This window comes from Photinus pyralis, unplaced genomic scaffold (genome assembly GCF_008802855.1).
Source record: "Photinus pyralis isolate 1611_PpyrPB1 unplaced genomic scaffold, Ppyr1.3 Ppyr1.4_LG8, whole genome shotgun sequence".
NCBI lineage: Eukaryota > Metazoa > Arthropoda > Insecta > Coleoptera > Lampyridae > Photinus > Photinus pyralis.
In genome coordinates, this window is record NW_022170819.1 from 7250601 (window position 1) to 7266175 (window position 15575).

The window sequence follows — 15575 nt, forward strand, 5'->3', positions numbered from 1 at the left end:
TGGATCCAAAAATAGAGCCGGTGCTTAAATGGAACTCAGTGGAGTGGGTAGTAACAAAGATTTAATATTATGCAATCAATAAGATTTGTCATTTAAATTTAAGTCAAAGAACAAAGACAAGTTCAATCGTTATTTGCAGCTCTTGTTTACCAATTTCATATAAAAAACGTAAATATCGTAAAAAAGATGCGTATAAAACGTTAGTTGATGTAAATCGGGCGTGGGGAACGCGAAGGAAAAAATAAGTGGAAGAAGCACGAAGAAAGTTTGAACCAGACTTGGGGGGAAGGAAAAATTAAGTGTTTAAAGCTAATGTAAACACAAAACCATTTTACATTCGTCATTTTATTTAACATAATTATACATATGAACTAGAAGAATTCTGTCTGTCTGTCTGGAAAGGAAAGTATAAGCCGGGTGGTTTGCTAGAATCGGAAAAAAATTAGCTTAGAAGTATAAGCAAAAAGTGCAGGTACTCTTTGGTATAGGATCATCATAGAAAGAATTTCATTGACTTTCAAATGATTTTTTTGTAACACAAATGCGAATGAATGGCCTGTATAGGGTGGTCCAAATTGGACACTTTATTATGACATCCTTTATTTTAAGAGATAGACAACAATGGACCTAGGTTGTCAATCACTGGCATAAACAGACTTCATCTATCTCTAATCGTTTGGTCGCTAAGTGCACCAGTGATTGTCTCTTTAACTTAATTGAGCTCCAAACATCTAGGTCCATTTTTTGTTCTATATCTTAAAATAAAGGGTGTGTCAATACAAAAATGTCCAATTTGGACAACCCTGTACATTTTAGATAGATAAATAGATAGATAATTTTCAACAATCGGTGGCCAGAAAGCTGGATAGTTATAAATTAAATGCTGCAGAGTAGAAACTCAATGGTAGCATTTGTTAAGTAAATATATATATTAAAGAGTATAAAAGCGATATAAATAAATCAAAATATAAAAATTTATGAGCCAGCTGCTCTCTTCCAAACAATCACAAGACCTTCCAAATCACATGTAGCCAACAAGGATTCGTCATAATTAAAAGTGACTCCCAAAACTGGACTTGCATGCCCTTGCAACGTGTTTACACAGGCCCGACTGACCGGTTTCTCAATATCAAGAAAATAGACACAGCTGTCCTCGCTTCCTGTAACTAAACAAACGATATTAAGTCATCTAACTCTAAGCGGTCACCTACCAATACAAGCACCCTGCCTGAAAGACATAATTGGACAGAATATAGACTTCACAAAATGCCTTTGGTGCCTATTTTGAAATTTGCGCTTCAGCTGCAAACCGCCTTCGTGATCGATCACCCTGTAAAAATCGCATTAGGGTAGGTAGCGTTAGTAAGTTTCTACCTAAATAAACACACAGTGCTATCGGTACAATTGACCAGCAGCATCGGATCGTGAGCCTCCCGACTTATCCAAGCTCGATAGGTGATGCTGGTGATCGTGTTTGAAGTGCTCAGTGTTAGTCGACGAGTGCGACATAAATTTCCACTTATATCGCACAATAGGGAAGCTATTTCGCCTTTATCATTCCCGACCCAAACAATTTGTCCGTTGGTATCCGAAGTCAGGCTCAGTATATTTCCACCAATTTTACAGGAATTCTTCATAAATAGTCCCGTTGAAACGTTTGCTATGCAAACTTCACCTCTACCGTTACCAGTCTTAAAAAAATGTGCAATGAAGCGCCTTTAGTGCTTACCCAGTATACTTACAATGAGCAGATTGTTGTTTATGGGATTATATAGGCAGCAAAGCAAAGGGGCATTTGTCGGGTCGCTAATGGTGCGCAAGCAAACATTTTTAACGACATTCCACACTTTAATAGTACCATCCAAAGACGAGCTTGCAATCAAGTCGTTGTTCGCCGACCAATCAAATCCTTAAACAACCCTTCACCGTCAAAAGTTTCAAATCGTACACACCCACCTGTTACAGCCTTGTTGTGACCTCTCAGTACAGATATAACAGACGGGGGCTTAGTATCGACGCAGCAAATCGACAAAGTGGTATCGAGTGACGAGCAACACAAACGTGACCGGTCGTTATTCGCGAATTTTACCATCGTGACCGCTTCTGAGTGCTACCGAAAAGTGTGGTGAACAAAATGGGTAATAGAATTCAGAGCTGTTGCATGACTTTCAAATTCTAGAGAAAAGTCCTTGCAACACCCACAAACTCTAATAGAATTATACCTGATCGAATATGTGATGGACCCCGACAAAAGCATAGTTCTCAGCAATTGTAGTACCGCCAACCATCGCTCTTGAGGCTTCAGCCTGATTGGTCGGCACAACACTACCCTCAGTCACTTGCACATTCCTAGTCAAAGGGGAAACTTCGCTCTGAATGCTCGCCTGCAACACTTACATTTAGAAAAAACTCGCACTTTCATCACTCACCTTGCTAACTGTTCTTGAGAGGGCAGTCGAGGTAGTACCGGGTTCGAGAGAGCACCCATACCTTTGTTGCAATAGCTGGGTTCGTACACGTAAGTACTGTTTCCAGCTTTCGGGATTTCGCTCGGTGTCTCGCAGCAGTTGACTTCGCCGTCGAATGTAAAGGGTTCCTGCAAGCATGTGATAGGTAGAGAACGTCAAGTGAGAGTTGACTTACTAAAGTTCGGATTGCTAGGTGCCCGATGGGCGTTGAAACGGGCATCTAAGGCGAAAGCCTGTTGCTGTAGTGGCCTTGCCATTTTTAATATAGATTCATTCTACCTGCACAGTGTCCTCTTGGGGCTACCTGTTCCAGGTATAGCACAAAATTTTTTGGATTTTTGCCCAAACTGTCGAGGTCTTTTGTATTTATAGTTAAGGTTAATGGCTTTCTTCCGTTGTGGTCCCCTGTGGCTTCTTCCTTTCATTATGTACAGGGTGCCACAATATATGTTGAAACAAAATTTGCGTGCGAGGGAATCAAAATACATTCTTTCCCTAATAAAACCCAACAAAAAATGGTCCCATGTCTGAAGAAAAGCGTGTTCGTGATAGTGAAGAAGGTGTACAAAATTACCAAGTATTGTAAAGCCATTTTAGTCGTTGTTTTGGCTTTTATAGCTTTTAAGGGGAAACCTATATAAGTGATATAACAACGTGCTAAATAAAAAAATCAAAGGGGTCCCTGGAAGCAGTCAAAAGCTTTAAAAGGCAGTCCCTTTTAACCCTTATATTTCAATCCTTAAGTGATTTTCAAAGCAATTAAAAGGCTTTGAAGAGCAATTTTAACACTTTCAAAATTCTACGATGTTTTTAAGAACAACTTCCACCATAATCGTAAAGGTTTTTAGGACATATCCATATCTTTTAAGGTACCTTTACACTATAATATATCTCACATGATTTTTTATATGATATGTTATATGATATTTACTACCAACATATTTTTCGTATGAGTTTTAATGTTTTACTTTACACTTGACAGGTTTTTCATATGACTTTAATACAAGAAGTTACGAAACCTATATAACTTCTCTAAATTAAAATGTTCCAAGTTCCAAGATTGGGCTACTATAATAGTTCAAAAGTTACAGCCCTTTGAATTTTCTTTCGAAATTGGTTTCTAGTCTATAACTTTTGATTGAGAAGTCTGATCGAAAAAGTACGAATTGTTTTGGATTCTACGCACCAAAATTAATAAGAAAAAGTGTTTTCCCGAGAAATTTTGGTGCAGTCGATTTTTGGTAAAAAAGGAAGGTTATACACTGCCTTTTTTTTGCCCCGAAAAAAAAATTGTCTCAGATCGACCCGGAAAAAAATTTTTCTTATAGAACGTGGCCTGTAGAATCCATAATTTCAAACAGTTCCAAGATTGGGCTACTAGTTCAAAAGTTACAGCTAGGGAATGCAATCCCGCAGCAAAATCTCAATCCCGGTATTTGCGGGATCGTTAGATGTTAATCCCGCGGGAACCCGGTATTTGCGGGATCCCGCAAAATTTTAAATAAATTGGCAAATAAGCAATTTTGTGCGGTTAACTTCTGTATTAAAATAAATCGCTAATTATCACAATAAGTATTCAACAAAAAAGTACCTTCAGGCTAACTTAGAACTCAAAAAATCACCTGTAAAGCACAAATAGGTGAACTTCTAAAGTGCCTCAAAAATCATAGTACATTTTTAACGAAAAAAGTTTAACAATTATTTTAAAAATAATTTCTCCGTTATGCGTTTCATTAACAAAGCAAACAGAGTCGTCCCCTTGGTCGACATTAAGGATGAGTGTACCCTTATTTGAAAGATTACCCCAAACATTTGAAGGGTTAATTACCAATCAAGACACTATTTGACAATGTGTGTCTGAAAACACCACTACAACCAGACAACCAAATACCAATATACTCGTAAATATTTATTGCTCGATTTATTGTTTATGTAATTTATTCTTTCATTAGTAACTAATATACCTATAATCATTGATTATACACACCTATAATCAATGATATAATCAAAAGTTTACTGGTTTACTCAAGTATTCAGCTTTTTCAGATAAGTACAACAGCAAAATGCGAAAAGTAACCATAAAAGGGCGGGATCACTTGGGTATTTAAAATAAGTCATGTCATTTGTCATGCAGAAATAGAAACATCCCTATTCCACGATTTACGTATTATTTCCATATTATTTCCTTATGATTTGTCTTATGACAGCCATAATACCAAAAATAGTATAGTGTAAACACAAATCTAAATGCTTGTTACTTATCATATGACAAATCACATGAGAAGTATGATAGTGTAAAGGTACCTTTAAACATGATTCGATTTGTGATGGTATTTTTAAAGTGGTACATCACCCTGTACATGCCTATTTCCACGCACTTGCACAATGTGGCAACAACGCAGTGTCAAATGTCTATTAATTTTGTTGGTTTCTAACCTCAAAATTCTCTTTTACCTCACGTTTTCGTTTTTAAACCATTTATGTGAAGAATGACGATGAATGAAGCTACCAGCTCAGTAGAAGTCATACTAGGCACTTATGAAGAGTATTTATTGGGATACAGATGTTCTCTGAAGGTTTGTTCGTAATTTAACACCAAATACTGAAGCGCACTCTTTTAGAATGAAAGTACTCAGCAAACCTTTGCAACTCACAGTCACTGTGCCAGCATTAGAAGTATTTGCACATCCGGACGATATCTAGCATCAGGCGGAGCCGACGATCGCATCGTCATATACGATCTTCAACATCGCACAGAAAAACATCCCTTAACGCACCACAGTGCGACAGTTAACTGCTTAGCGTTCACGCCCGAGCACACACACTTACTTAGCGGCTGCAATAACGGCGTGTTGGCAATTGTACGAGTCGGCAGCTGGCAGTTGGAGAAAGTGTGGGAAAAGGCGCACAAGGGCTCTCCTATTTTAGACATTGCGGTCCATCCAAGTGGAAAACTAGCTCTAACATTAGGCGGAAATCATACGTTATGCACGTGGAATCTCGTTAAAGGCAGACAGGCGTACGTCATCAATTTAACTACGAAAAGTAAAGATCCCAAAAGCGTAGATCGTATTACTTGGGCACCTTGCGGGGTGCGGTTTCTGTTGTCGGGAGGTCGATATACAGAAGTGTGGAGCATCGAGAAGGGGGGCGTGTTGAACACGATCGAGCATGATTGTAAGGTTATTTGCGCATTGTGGCTCGAAAATGAAGTCTTCTTGGTGGGCTATGAGAATGGGAAAATCGCCACAGTTAACTCGGAAACGGGGGAAGTAAATGTGCGCGAGGCTCATACAACTCGTGTCAAATGTATGGCACAAATTGGAGACCTCGTTGTAACAGCGGCAAGTAAAGGTGATTTCAAGATATGGAATGACGACTTCAAAATGGTATCGGAAGTTAATACTGGTTGCAGAATTACAAGTCTTTGCGCTATAACAGTTGAAGATGACGGTGAGTCTGTGTCAGAATCAGAGTCGGAAACATCAGAAGTTATAGTCGCGCCTGTTCAAGTGGCACGAGGGAAAGTAACAGTTGAACATGATTCAGATACTGAAGAAGTACCAAAGAAGAAAAAAAAGAAGAAATCTAAAAATTAATATCGTATCTGTAATTAAATTGTTAACATTATCTTAATTATATACACATTTTTTTAAATCTTTGTTTTTAGTGGGTACTAAAACAATTGTTGAAAAACATCAGCAAATCAGAGCACTCTTAGTGCATTTCCAGAGCTTTTTAAACCATTTTCTGAAAGAGATTGGTACACCTCCCCTCTCTTCTTCAATTACGCTCATACTCTTTAATAAGTGTAAGACCGTATTTTGAGAATTTGACTATCATGTGGAAAGCTTAGAGGGGAAGCAGGAGGAAAAGGTCTAAAAAGAATTTAATTCACCCACTCCTATAAAACAGTTGACTTCTAAAGCGCTTTCCAATGTAGCCAGCTGCGTGGAAACCCTTTCTCCATCTCCACAGATGAAGGAAATACGTTTACTTATCTTTTATATAATTATTGCTGTGTCTATATACAGTGCACCTATACTAGCATTCTTCATCTGACGATGTATCTGAAGGAGGATAATCTGGTAAAGCTGTAATAGGCAAAGTTATAAACTATTCACGTTCGTTACCCCTCATACCATTGCGATCTTTTTCCTGCTGTTGCTGCTCTTTTAAAATATAGTCCTGTTGCGTTGATAAAATTTCTTGGCTATTACTACAGGCGGCATACCTATTCAGTATTTCATCGTTTAATTCGCAAAAGGAATGGCCCCACGAAAACTTCGACAGATAACTCCGAGCCAATTCTTTTAGTCCCACAATATACATCGCAGCGGACAATGCCTCCACACAGCTCAACTGGCACGGTCTTCCGTAATTAATCGGATTGGCGGCAACTAGAAAGGGAAGTAATCGTCCGTATTTCGGGTTCAGTGCGGCGAGTGGAGTCTCGTCGATGCGAGCCCAAGAGCAATCCACCACCGCCAGACCTTTGCCGAGCATTATTTCTTTGTCATCGGGGCTTAGGCATTTGGTGGCGGTCGGGGTGAGGACAATGCCCGGGAATCGTTGTTTGATTTTGAGATTTTTAACCAGACGTAAACGTGCCAGTTTTCTACCGGAACACTTTCGAGGATCGCACTGGTTGAAGTCCCACATCGCAACTGGAAAGGTTGCCACGATCTCATTATCGTCCTCTGTAACTTTAATGTAAGTGATTTGTTGTGGTGAACTTTTAGGCCACCTGAAGATGATGCATCGCTTTCGTGTGTGTTCGAATCCATTCTCTTTTGGTACCCGCAACTGGATCATAAAGTGGAACTTGGGAATGAGACTTTTTTGAAAATGAAAATTAGGTTATGTTGACAAACAAGTGAGGTTATGTTGAAATAAATTAGACAATTAATTATGGACGGTATATTAGCTTTGTGCCATTTTTGCGAAACACACGGCCCTTGTGTGATACTCTGCACCCAAAGAAGTAAGGGCGAACCTCTACAGACACCTCACACCCTTACGGTTACCTGGTGCGAAGCATGCCAATCGATAGATCTTAGTCAAGCCCTGGTCAGCAGAGACGACAAAACAACTTACGTAACGACACGAACTCCCCAACAGCAAGATCTCGCGTTTTTATTAAAACAGGCAGCCGTGCGCAGCTTAAGCTGTGAGGTATGTGACTCGCCATGTATTCAATGACTAGACGAGTGCTTGTAGGAGGAGACCAGTAAAGAAGGAGGTACATTATACTTTGGTGACAATGAGAGAGGTCACGTCATCAGTCACACGTTTACCTTAAGAGACTCGTTAGCCAGAGGATTTTATAGAAAGTACAGTATAATTATGTTAATGAAAGACAAAATTCACCTCCTCAACTCCTGGCCAATGCTAGTGAAGAACATGAAGGAGGTCGTGAAGGAGTTACAAACACAAGCCGACGCAGTAAATGGCGAGGAGCAAGCGCAACGTCCCCAACGTGCGTTGAGACAGGCACAGGGATTATCGAGGAATTCGGCGAGATCTTTGTCACAATTAACTGGGCGACCTGCAGTCTTTGGTCATATTCACTTGTGGTTCACGTGGATGTTGAGCTGTGAGACCGTGGTTGAGAAACCGAGCGTAGGTCTACCGTTGCCTCCATTTCGTTCGCCTTCCGTTCTTCGGAAGTTAGCAATGGAATGGGAGGAGAGTGTATTTCACGTGGCATGCTTCTGCACTGTGACCGGTTACCGAATGGAAATTGACAATTCTCTTGTTGAGGACGGTTTCAAAATTTTACTGCCGGTTAATTTTACACCACTACATAGTGCACCTGTTTGTCGTTTAAGAAACGATGGTGCATGGGTGGCTGAATGGTCAGGTCAGCTTCCTCCGCGAATGCCCACCTTAGTGGTTGTAGCTGAAAAGGGCCTAAAAAATGAACAGTTGCCGGACAGTGCTCTTGTACCTTACATAAATGGAATAGTTTTGAAGTGGTTGCATATTGCACAATCGATACATTGGAGTAAAGGCACCAACCCTCAGTTACTCCAAGCCTTAGGTGTACAAAGTCACGATATGCCCCTAATAAATTATTGGCTGACACAATTATCCTTAAATAAATAGTTTAATTAAGATGTATAAACGTTCTTTCTTAATTGATAATTTCGTAACATACAAAGATCTTTTGCCATATTTGTCCTTCCCGATTGCGTGCTTACATCATGTAAATGTAGTAGAAGTGGCGAATTAAATAATTCCGGTAGCGTTCTTAAAAGATCGGCTATTAGCGCCGGAGGTATGGCTGCTAAAATTAGCGGCGTGCTATTCGAACGCACGTCGACGAGGTAAAATAATAATTGGAATGCGAAGTAGGTTTGTTGAGTTATTTGGCCATCTTGTACTGTACCTTCTAGTGCGGTAAGTAAATGGCGGAGCGGTACTGTAATCGAATCCGAACCGCTGCTTTCTAGTAAACGAGGAAACTTGGCGGGTGGTGGAACTACTTCCTGAAAGTATAAAGGGGAGTGTGAGATGGATTAAATTTACAAAAAGTTAAATGCAATACATTACGGCGCATTACAATCGCATTCATTTCCCATACTGTAAGATGCAAGCAAACTTATTAAACTTAAAATTACGTAAAAATCCGGTCACAAATAAGAAAGTTAGTGTTGCACATGTGCAATCCATTTTTGACGTTGCTGCTTCAAAAAAATCCTACCCTAAAACATGCATGCGCAAAACAAATTATTTGATTTGGCATTAACACCTTTATTCGACGTGCCTACATACAAAATTTCATTTAAATAACTTGACAAATAAAAAAAATCCGATTGCGGATGCGCCCAACATATTTTTTGACTCTGCACTAGTTTTACTTTTAGTCGAGGTCGCCATCTACATATCTACAACCTACATACAAAGTTTCATTTAAATATTTAACAAATAAAAACATGGATTGCGCAAATACAAAAGCTATTGTGCATACGGACGGACAAACAGATACACTGACAGACGGACATACAGACAGACAGCAATAAAATACAATCTCGAGGATCGTTCATAAACGGCATAATAAAATTGTTAAATTATGGTACATAATGCATATATGAAAAAAAATGGGTTTTTTACCATAACTTTTTTCGTAAACGGTACAGAAAAAATTCCTTTCTTGGTGCAAACATTGACAGCATAACGAACCAAATAGCGAAAAAAGTGGAAGAACTAGAGACGGACAAAGTGGCCACAATAGTACATGTTTTTATGTTTGTGGAAATGTGCTAAAAAGAAGAGTATTTCAATGGAACAAGTTCTATACAATCTGATAAATCTAATATGGGGGGTGGCCCACTCAAATCACACATACCAAAAGACAAATTAAGTGGCATGTGCTCTTTTTGGGCCAATGTTAAAAAATGGCACAATCAAAATTTGAAACCATTCGCTCGCTTAGAGATACAAGGGAAAATCAAAAATAGTCAATCAGAATGAAAAGAGACACGAAAAAATGTTTATTACAAAATTACTTGCTGGGTAATCTGCCGTTTTCAAAATAGGTTACATAAACGATGTCCGCAAAACAAATAGAAGACCCTGTCTACTTTAATTTAAAAAGATAGCATATTAACATTTTCTTTTTTAATATACAGTGCGTCCCAGATCGGGTGGGATTGTATGGGTAACTTTCTTCTTATGAAAGATAGAGAATTGGTTAAATGGACAATGTTTTGCAGTTTTAGATGCTTATTTAAAATTTCCTTGTGGAAATTCAAAATGTCGAATAGGTTCGACGTAAATTCAAAAAAACTAAAATTTATCATTTCCTTTAATGCCTTATATCATCGAAAGTACAAGAGATATAAAAAAAGTTTTATATAAGAGTTACTGACTTTAATGCGCCTAATTTAGAAATGATATCAAAAATAAATTTAAGATGGCTACCTTTGAGGAACATTCACCAACTTCCTAAAGTTAAATAGGCGTCATATTGGATTTTTAGATTATTTGATAGATTTTTGAATTCTCTTTTCAACGAGCTATCATAGCATAAGATTGAAAATAAGATACCAGTTATATCAACGGTTTTTGTATTTCAATCAAGTAGGCTATGATGAGTTTAAAAAAAACAAAACAAAATCTATTCGAGGCAACAAAACGATGAAAGTAATTACATCAGATGTTTAAAATATCAGGGGCGCACTCATGGGAGAGGAGTTGGGGCGTTACTCCCTCCAAAATTTTATATAAGTAGGCGTAGAAAAATTTTGACTTTTATGACGTCACTTATTGACTATCATATTATCGATACTCATATACCTACAAAATGTTGGTATAACTACAGACTATCCCCTCGAAAAAATGCCATACCATTATCCAGTTAAACACATTTCAAGACACTTTGATAATCGATTTACTTTACACAATGTATTACCATTGATATTGTCCCAGGTCACATTATGTAGGTGGTTTATCCGTAAGAATATCGAAACTCACAGTTTTACCAGTTTGAGTATATGGACAGATGAATCTTATTTTTCTGTGGAGTGTTCAAATCGACATAATGAACACTACTCGTCACAGGAAAGCCTAGATGAGTTTCACGCCAAAATCATTTAAGATTTTAAATTAATGTATTATATGGCATTATGGAAAGTCATGTAATTGAACCAGTAATCTTCGATGGAACTTTAATAACTACTCACCATTAATTACAAATTCTCCAATAAACTTCCTTAAAGGATTTTCCAGACAACGTATGTTTCGCAGAAAGGGTTGGTTTATGGTACCTACCTACCAACAATTGAGCTGGTTGTCCAGGTCACAATTCACAAATTGTGTACATTGTACATTAAAGAATAAAGTATATGGAAGTACTCGTAGCTACTAAACTAATAGGTAATAATAACACAACTGCGCGAAGCCGTTCTAAAGGCGTGTTATAGTATCAACGGCAACACGTGAGGCGACACGTTGCCTAAAGCAAACAGTCTTGAAGTGTGTTTCACTAATAATGGCCAGATTTTAAACATGTGATGTAATTATTTTCATAGCCTACTTATGATTAAAATACAAAAACCGTTGATATAACTGGTATCTTATTTTCAATCTTATGCTATGATAGCTAGTTGAAAAGAGAATTCAAAAATCTATCAAATAATCTAAAAATCCAATATGGCGCCTATTTAACTTTAGGAAGTTGGTGAGTGTTCCTCAAAGGTAGCCATCTTGAAATTTGGTTTGTCATCAATTCTAAATTAGGCGTATCAAAGACAGTAACTTTTATATAACACTTTTTTTTATATCTCTCATACTTTCGATGATATAAGACATTAAAGGAAATGACCAATTTTAGTTTTTTTTTATTTACGTCGAACCTATTCGACATTTTGAATTTCCACAAGGAAATATTAAATAAGCATCTAAAACCGCAAAACATTGTCCATTTAACCAATTCTCTATCTTTAATAATAAGCAAGTTACCCATGCAATCCCACCCGATCTGGGACACACTGTATAACGTAATCGCAATAGATAGGGAAAATCGAGGGGAAAACACAAGTGATTAAAAAAAATTCAAAATGAATTAAAACATTTAAGAAAGGTTCAAATATTAATTAATAATTAATTAATTAATAAAAATGCTTAACTTGTATCTTAAATTTACTTTTTATATATTTCCGGTATTTGTCGATGGCGCGAAAGAAAAGCACCACTCTTAGGTAGGCCTTGGAAAATTAAACAAATGAAATACGATGCATTATAAAATAATAACAGCCGTAATTTGTAAATTATTCTGCTGTGTTTACACTCAGAAAGTGCAGTTTTTTGAATTTTTGAGGATTTTGGATCATAGTGTCAAGCCCCCCGGCAGGCAAGGATTCAACGAAATTAACTATATTCTTAATTCTTGTTTCCCAAGGAATGCTCTTTTCAACCATACAAAATTTGTTAAAATCGGTCAAATGGTTAAGAAGTTACAGCAGGTTATTGCAAAAACAATTGAACGCCCCACACCATCTTTGTTTTTGTTTTTACGAAAATGATAGATAAACTGGTCCTCTTTAAAAATGTGAAAAAAGAATGTTTAGTTTATTATGCGAAATTTAAAGAAAATTCAATCTTAGAATTTAAAATGGCAGTTACGCCCGCTGGTGGTCATTTTTAGAACTTGAAAATATTTTCCAACGATTCTTCATGACCGATTTACCCAATAATTTTGTTTATCTTACCTCACTTTTCACCGATAGATCACAAGCAGAATATGTGACATAACTGGCCAAGCGAGCCAAAGCAGAAAGTTGTGGTTCTATCAACGTATCGGACTGCAGACTGTTGTGTAACTGCTGAGGTAAAACATGTGACAGTAGATCTCGAGCGCACGCCTCAATGTCAAGTTGAAAGATTGCCAGCGCTAAATCGACACCACGTTCTAGTTCATCGCGATCGCGTAGCTGTAGTAATTCCTGAACAATCGCGGCAACCATCCACCTCGCTCCGGCCATTTCCAAGAGACACTGCATGTTTCTTCCGGAATTATGATCGAGCCATCCCCTAGAAATTGCCTTCAGCCAGGCGTTGTGAAGTTGCTCGGTGGCCGGCTGACGAAACACCATATTCCCGACGCTTTTTGCCTGAAGCGGCAGTTGCAGGTCCCTTTGCATTTTACGTATTATCTCGCAGGACAGCTGCCAACGCTCCCTGAGACTGTCGTCTTCGGCAATCGGAGGCGATAGTAATTGCTGAACCATGTTGACCGGTTTCAGGATTGTGTCTTGAGGTGCAGTTCGCATGTAGGCGCAAAGCCAAGCGGCCGCGGCCACGGGTAGACAGCACATTCGTCCGCGAACCGCATCTAAAATACGTTTTACGTCGGCCGGTGCCAACGCACCTTGCTCCCAAGCGACCAGTACCTCCTTCATTACCCCGGCCATATTAAACAAAACTTCCTGCCACTTCACCGGGCTTTTAAAGTCGGATTCGCCCACATTAAACTGCTGCAACAGTGAATCGACGAAAATCGGATCCGATAACCGCAACAGCTGCTCGGGAGGCTTCGGCCGATTCACTTCCACCATACACTCCCTAACCCACTGTTCCAGCGTCGAATCACCGCCGGGTTCCAAGACCGTTTCCGCCCCGTAATTCTGTACGATCGAGACCAACATAAGGAAGCTAATGTCGAATAATTGCGCCTTCGCCTTGTCGCCTCCCATTTTCGAGCACTCATTAAACCGAATTAAACGCGTCGCTAAAGTCCGTAACTGTCCTTCAACGGTGGCTACGGCCAGTATCAACTCGAAACTTTTCCCGGTTAACACCTGGTGAAGCATGCCCAGTAGCGCTTCCTGGTGGTAGTCCGTCGATAACGTTTTCACGATGCCCGTCAGTGTAGGTTCGGCGCAAATGATTACTTTGGGAATCCCGGTTGTCGCGGGGGCCGTATCGAGCTTGATCGACTTGGGCACGTCCCGTCTTTGTATAAACATCTCGACTTGGATATCGGTTAGCAAACGTGCCTTCTCGAGTTCGCCCAGTAGACATTCGAGGCACGAACACGAGCAACGTGCGTCCATAGTGTCGATTAGGGGCGCGTGCTGTAAGAGGAGTTCAATCGCTGAAACCACGGGCAAGCAGTTCGCCTTGTCGACCATCGCCGCTATGACATGCGGAACTTTTAAAAATGCAAACGCGCCCCACTGGCTTTCGTGAGGTGTCTGACTGACGTTTTGCAACGAAAGTAAGCTGGCCCTCATTAATTCCGAGTAAAGACGCGCGTCGGTGTATCCTTTTAAACGTTGTATAAGGCGCAACTGGCGGACTAATACTTGAGTGGGACTCCCGGGCTGTTGTACGAGCTGAATCGCCATCCACGCTTGAACGAGACAGCCGGGACCGTTGTCGGACTTCGGTGGTAGCGGCAAACTGGCGACGTCCAACTTTTTTAACAGACGCACAGATTCGAGTATTTCCTCCTTGTCGGCTAGGCACGCTTCGACCTCCTCGCATTTTTTCGTGACGTCACAAAACAACTCTGGAAGTAATTGACGATTCATTTGAAACTGTGGCAATTACGTACTAACCTGATTCACTGTAACGTGATAAGCACATCATGGCAATGTAAAATTCGGACTGAAGCAGTGTCTTGATAAGCGAATTGGCCTTTTCTAAGAGTTGCGGAGTCGAATAGCAATTTAATAACACCTGCAACAACCAGGACGCAATGGACAGCAACGCGGTGGCGAGGGCCGTCTCCTCGGCCTTACCGCAATAAGTTATGCCAGGAAACACCCCTTCCAAAAACTCCAACAGGCTATACACGCAATGTGTCTTTTGTAACTGCGAGTACTGACTGATATGTTGTAATACTGCGGCATGGGAAACTAGTTGAACACTTAGTGAATGCTTAAGGTAGCTGAGAGCGAGTTGATTGGCCCCTGAACCGACAACTGCCTGTTGAAGGATGCAATCGGCCAAATTGTACACATCACCACTAACTCCTCGGGGCAGTATCGTTTTGATGTTAATGCCCCATTGTAGATCGGTCCACCTTTCACGCCACGCTCTTAAAAGTAGAGCCTGCAACGAGCTCGTCTTGCTGGTGTTTGATTCCATTTTTAATTAAAATAAATCATAAACAAAATGTACATTTTAAATACGTTTCATAACCTACAATTTGAGGTTAGGTTACATTTATGTAAATCATATACAGTTCCTTGGTATATACAGGGCGTTACAAAAATTATCTTTCCCAATTTTAAATACACTTTGAATACCCACTGCAACAAAGAATCATCGCCGAATGCCGGAAAATAATTGTCAGCGTACAAACATACCTACAGACGGAAAAAATGTTCTTTTTCAAAAGTTGATCTAAAACGCAGACATTTCATGAAATTTTGACACTTAGCTCAAGCTAGAAAACTGAAAATCTGTTCAGAAGATGAACCAATAGTGCACCAAGCGGTTGAACCGCTTTAAGGGAGACGTCCGCTGAGCGTTATGTTGAAGGGTGAAATTATTTTAGATGTTTCAGAACCAGTTGCTCCAACGTTTTGGAGAATAATCCCAGCGCACTCTCTTATTAAGTCAAAACCTGTCGGAAAGAACAACACGATATTCCGA

General features: G+C 39.5%; 5 protein-coding genes across 5 annotated transcripts; 2 read left to right on the forward strand and 3 right to left on the reverse strand.

Moving 5' to 3' along the window:
- Positions 1-327: 327 nt before the first annotated feature.
- LOC116179086 (WD repeat-containing protein 13-like) lies at positions 328-2792 on the reverse strand. The gene is made up of 8 exons (XM_031498795.1): positions 2644-2792; positions 2430-2596; positions 2223-2384; positions 1957-2110; positions 1743-1909; positions 1375-1691; positions 1212-1330; positions 328-1166 (listed from the first exon to the last, which is right to left on the reverse strand). The coding sequence occupies exons 1-8, from the start codon at positions 2723-2725 to the stop codon at positions 976-978; spliced, it is 1359 nt and encodes a 452-aa protein (XP_031354655.1). The 5' UTR covers positions 2726-2792; the 3' UTR covers positions 328-975.
- A 2056-nt stretch (positions 2793-4848) lies between these two features.
- Positions 4849-6125, forward strand: LOC116178010 (p21-activated protein kinase-interacting protein 1-like). The gene is made up of 2 exons (XM_031497239.1): positions 4849-5044; positions 5090-6125. Exons 1-2 carry the CDS (start codon positions 4958-4960, stop codon positions 6065-6067), a joined length of 1065 nt encoding a protein of 354 aa, XP_031353099.1. The 5' UTR covers positions 4849-4957; the 3' UTR covers positions 6068-6125.
- Positions 6126-6460: 335 nt separating this feature from the next.
- Positions 6461-7391, reverse strand: LOC116178011 (ribosome biogenesis protein TSR3 homolog). The gene is made up of 3 exons (XM_031497240.1): positions 7216-7391; positions 6611-7168; positions 6461-6562 (listed from the first exon to the last, which is right to left on the reverse strand). Exons 1-3 carry the CDS (start codon positions 7253-7255, stop codon positions 6513-6515), a joined length of 648 nt encoding a protein of 215 aa, XP_031353100.1. The 5' UTR covers positions 7256-7391; the 3' UTR covers positions 6461-6512.
- LOC116178009 (folliculin) lies at positions 7356-8581 on the forward strand. Its single transcript, XM_031497238.1, has 2 exons — positions 7356-7643; positions 7689-8581. The coding sequence occupies exons 1-2, from the start codon at positions 7380-7382 to the stop codon at positions 8574-8576; spliced, it is 1152 nt and encodes a 383-aa protein (XP_031353098.1). The 5' UTR covers positions 7356-7379; the 3' UTR covers positions 8577-8581.
- Positions 8559-15130, reverse strand: LOC116178007 (mediator of RNA polymerase II transcription subunit 24). Its single transcript, XM_031497237.1, has 3 exons — positions 14534-15130; positions 12683-14484; positions 8559-8959 (listed from the first exon to the last, which is right to left on the reverse strand). The coding sequence occupies exons 1-3, from the start codon at positions 15063-15065 to the stop codon at positions 8582-8584; spliced, it is 2712 nt and encodes a 903-aa protein (XP_031353097.1). The 5' UTR covers positions 15066-15130; the 3' UTR covers positions 8559-8581.
- Between the last annotated feature and the right edge of the window lie 445 nt (positions 15131-15575).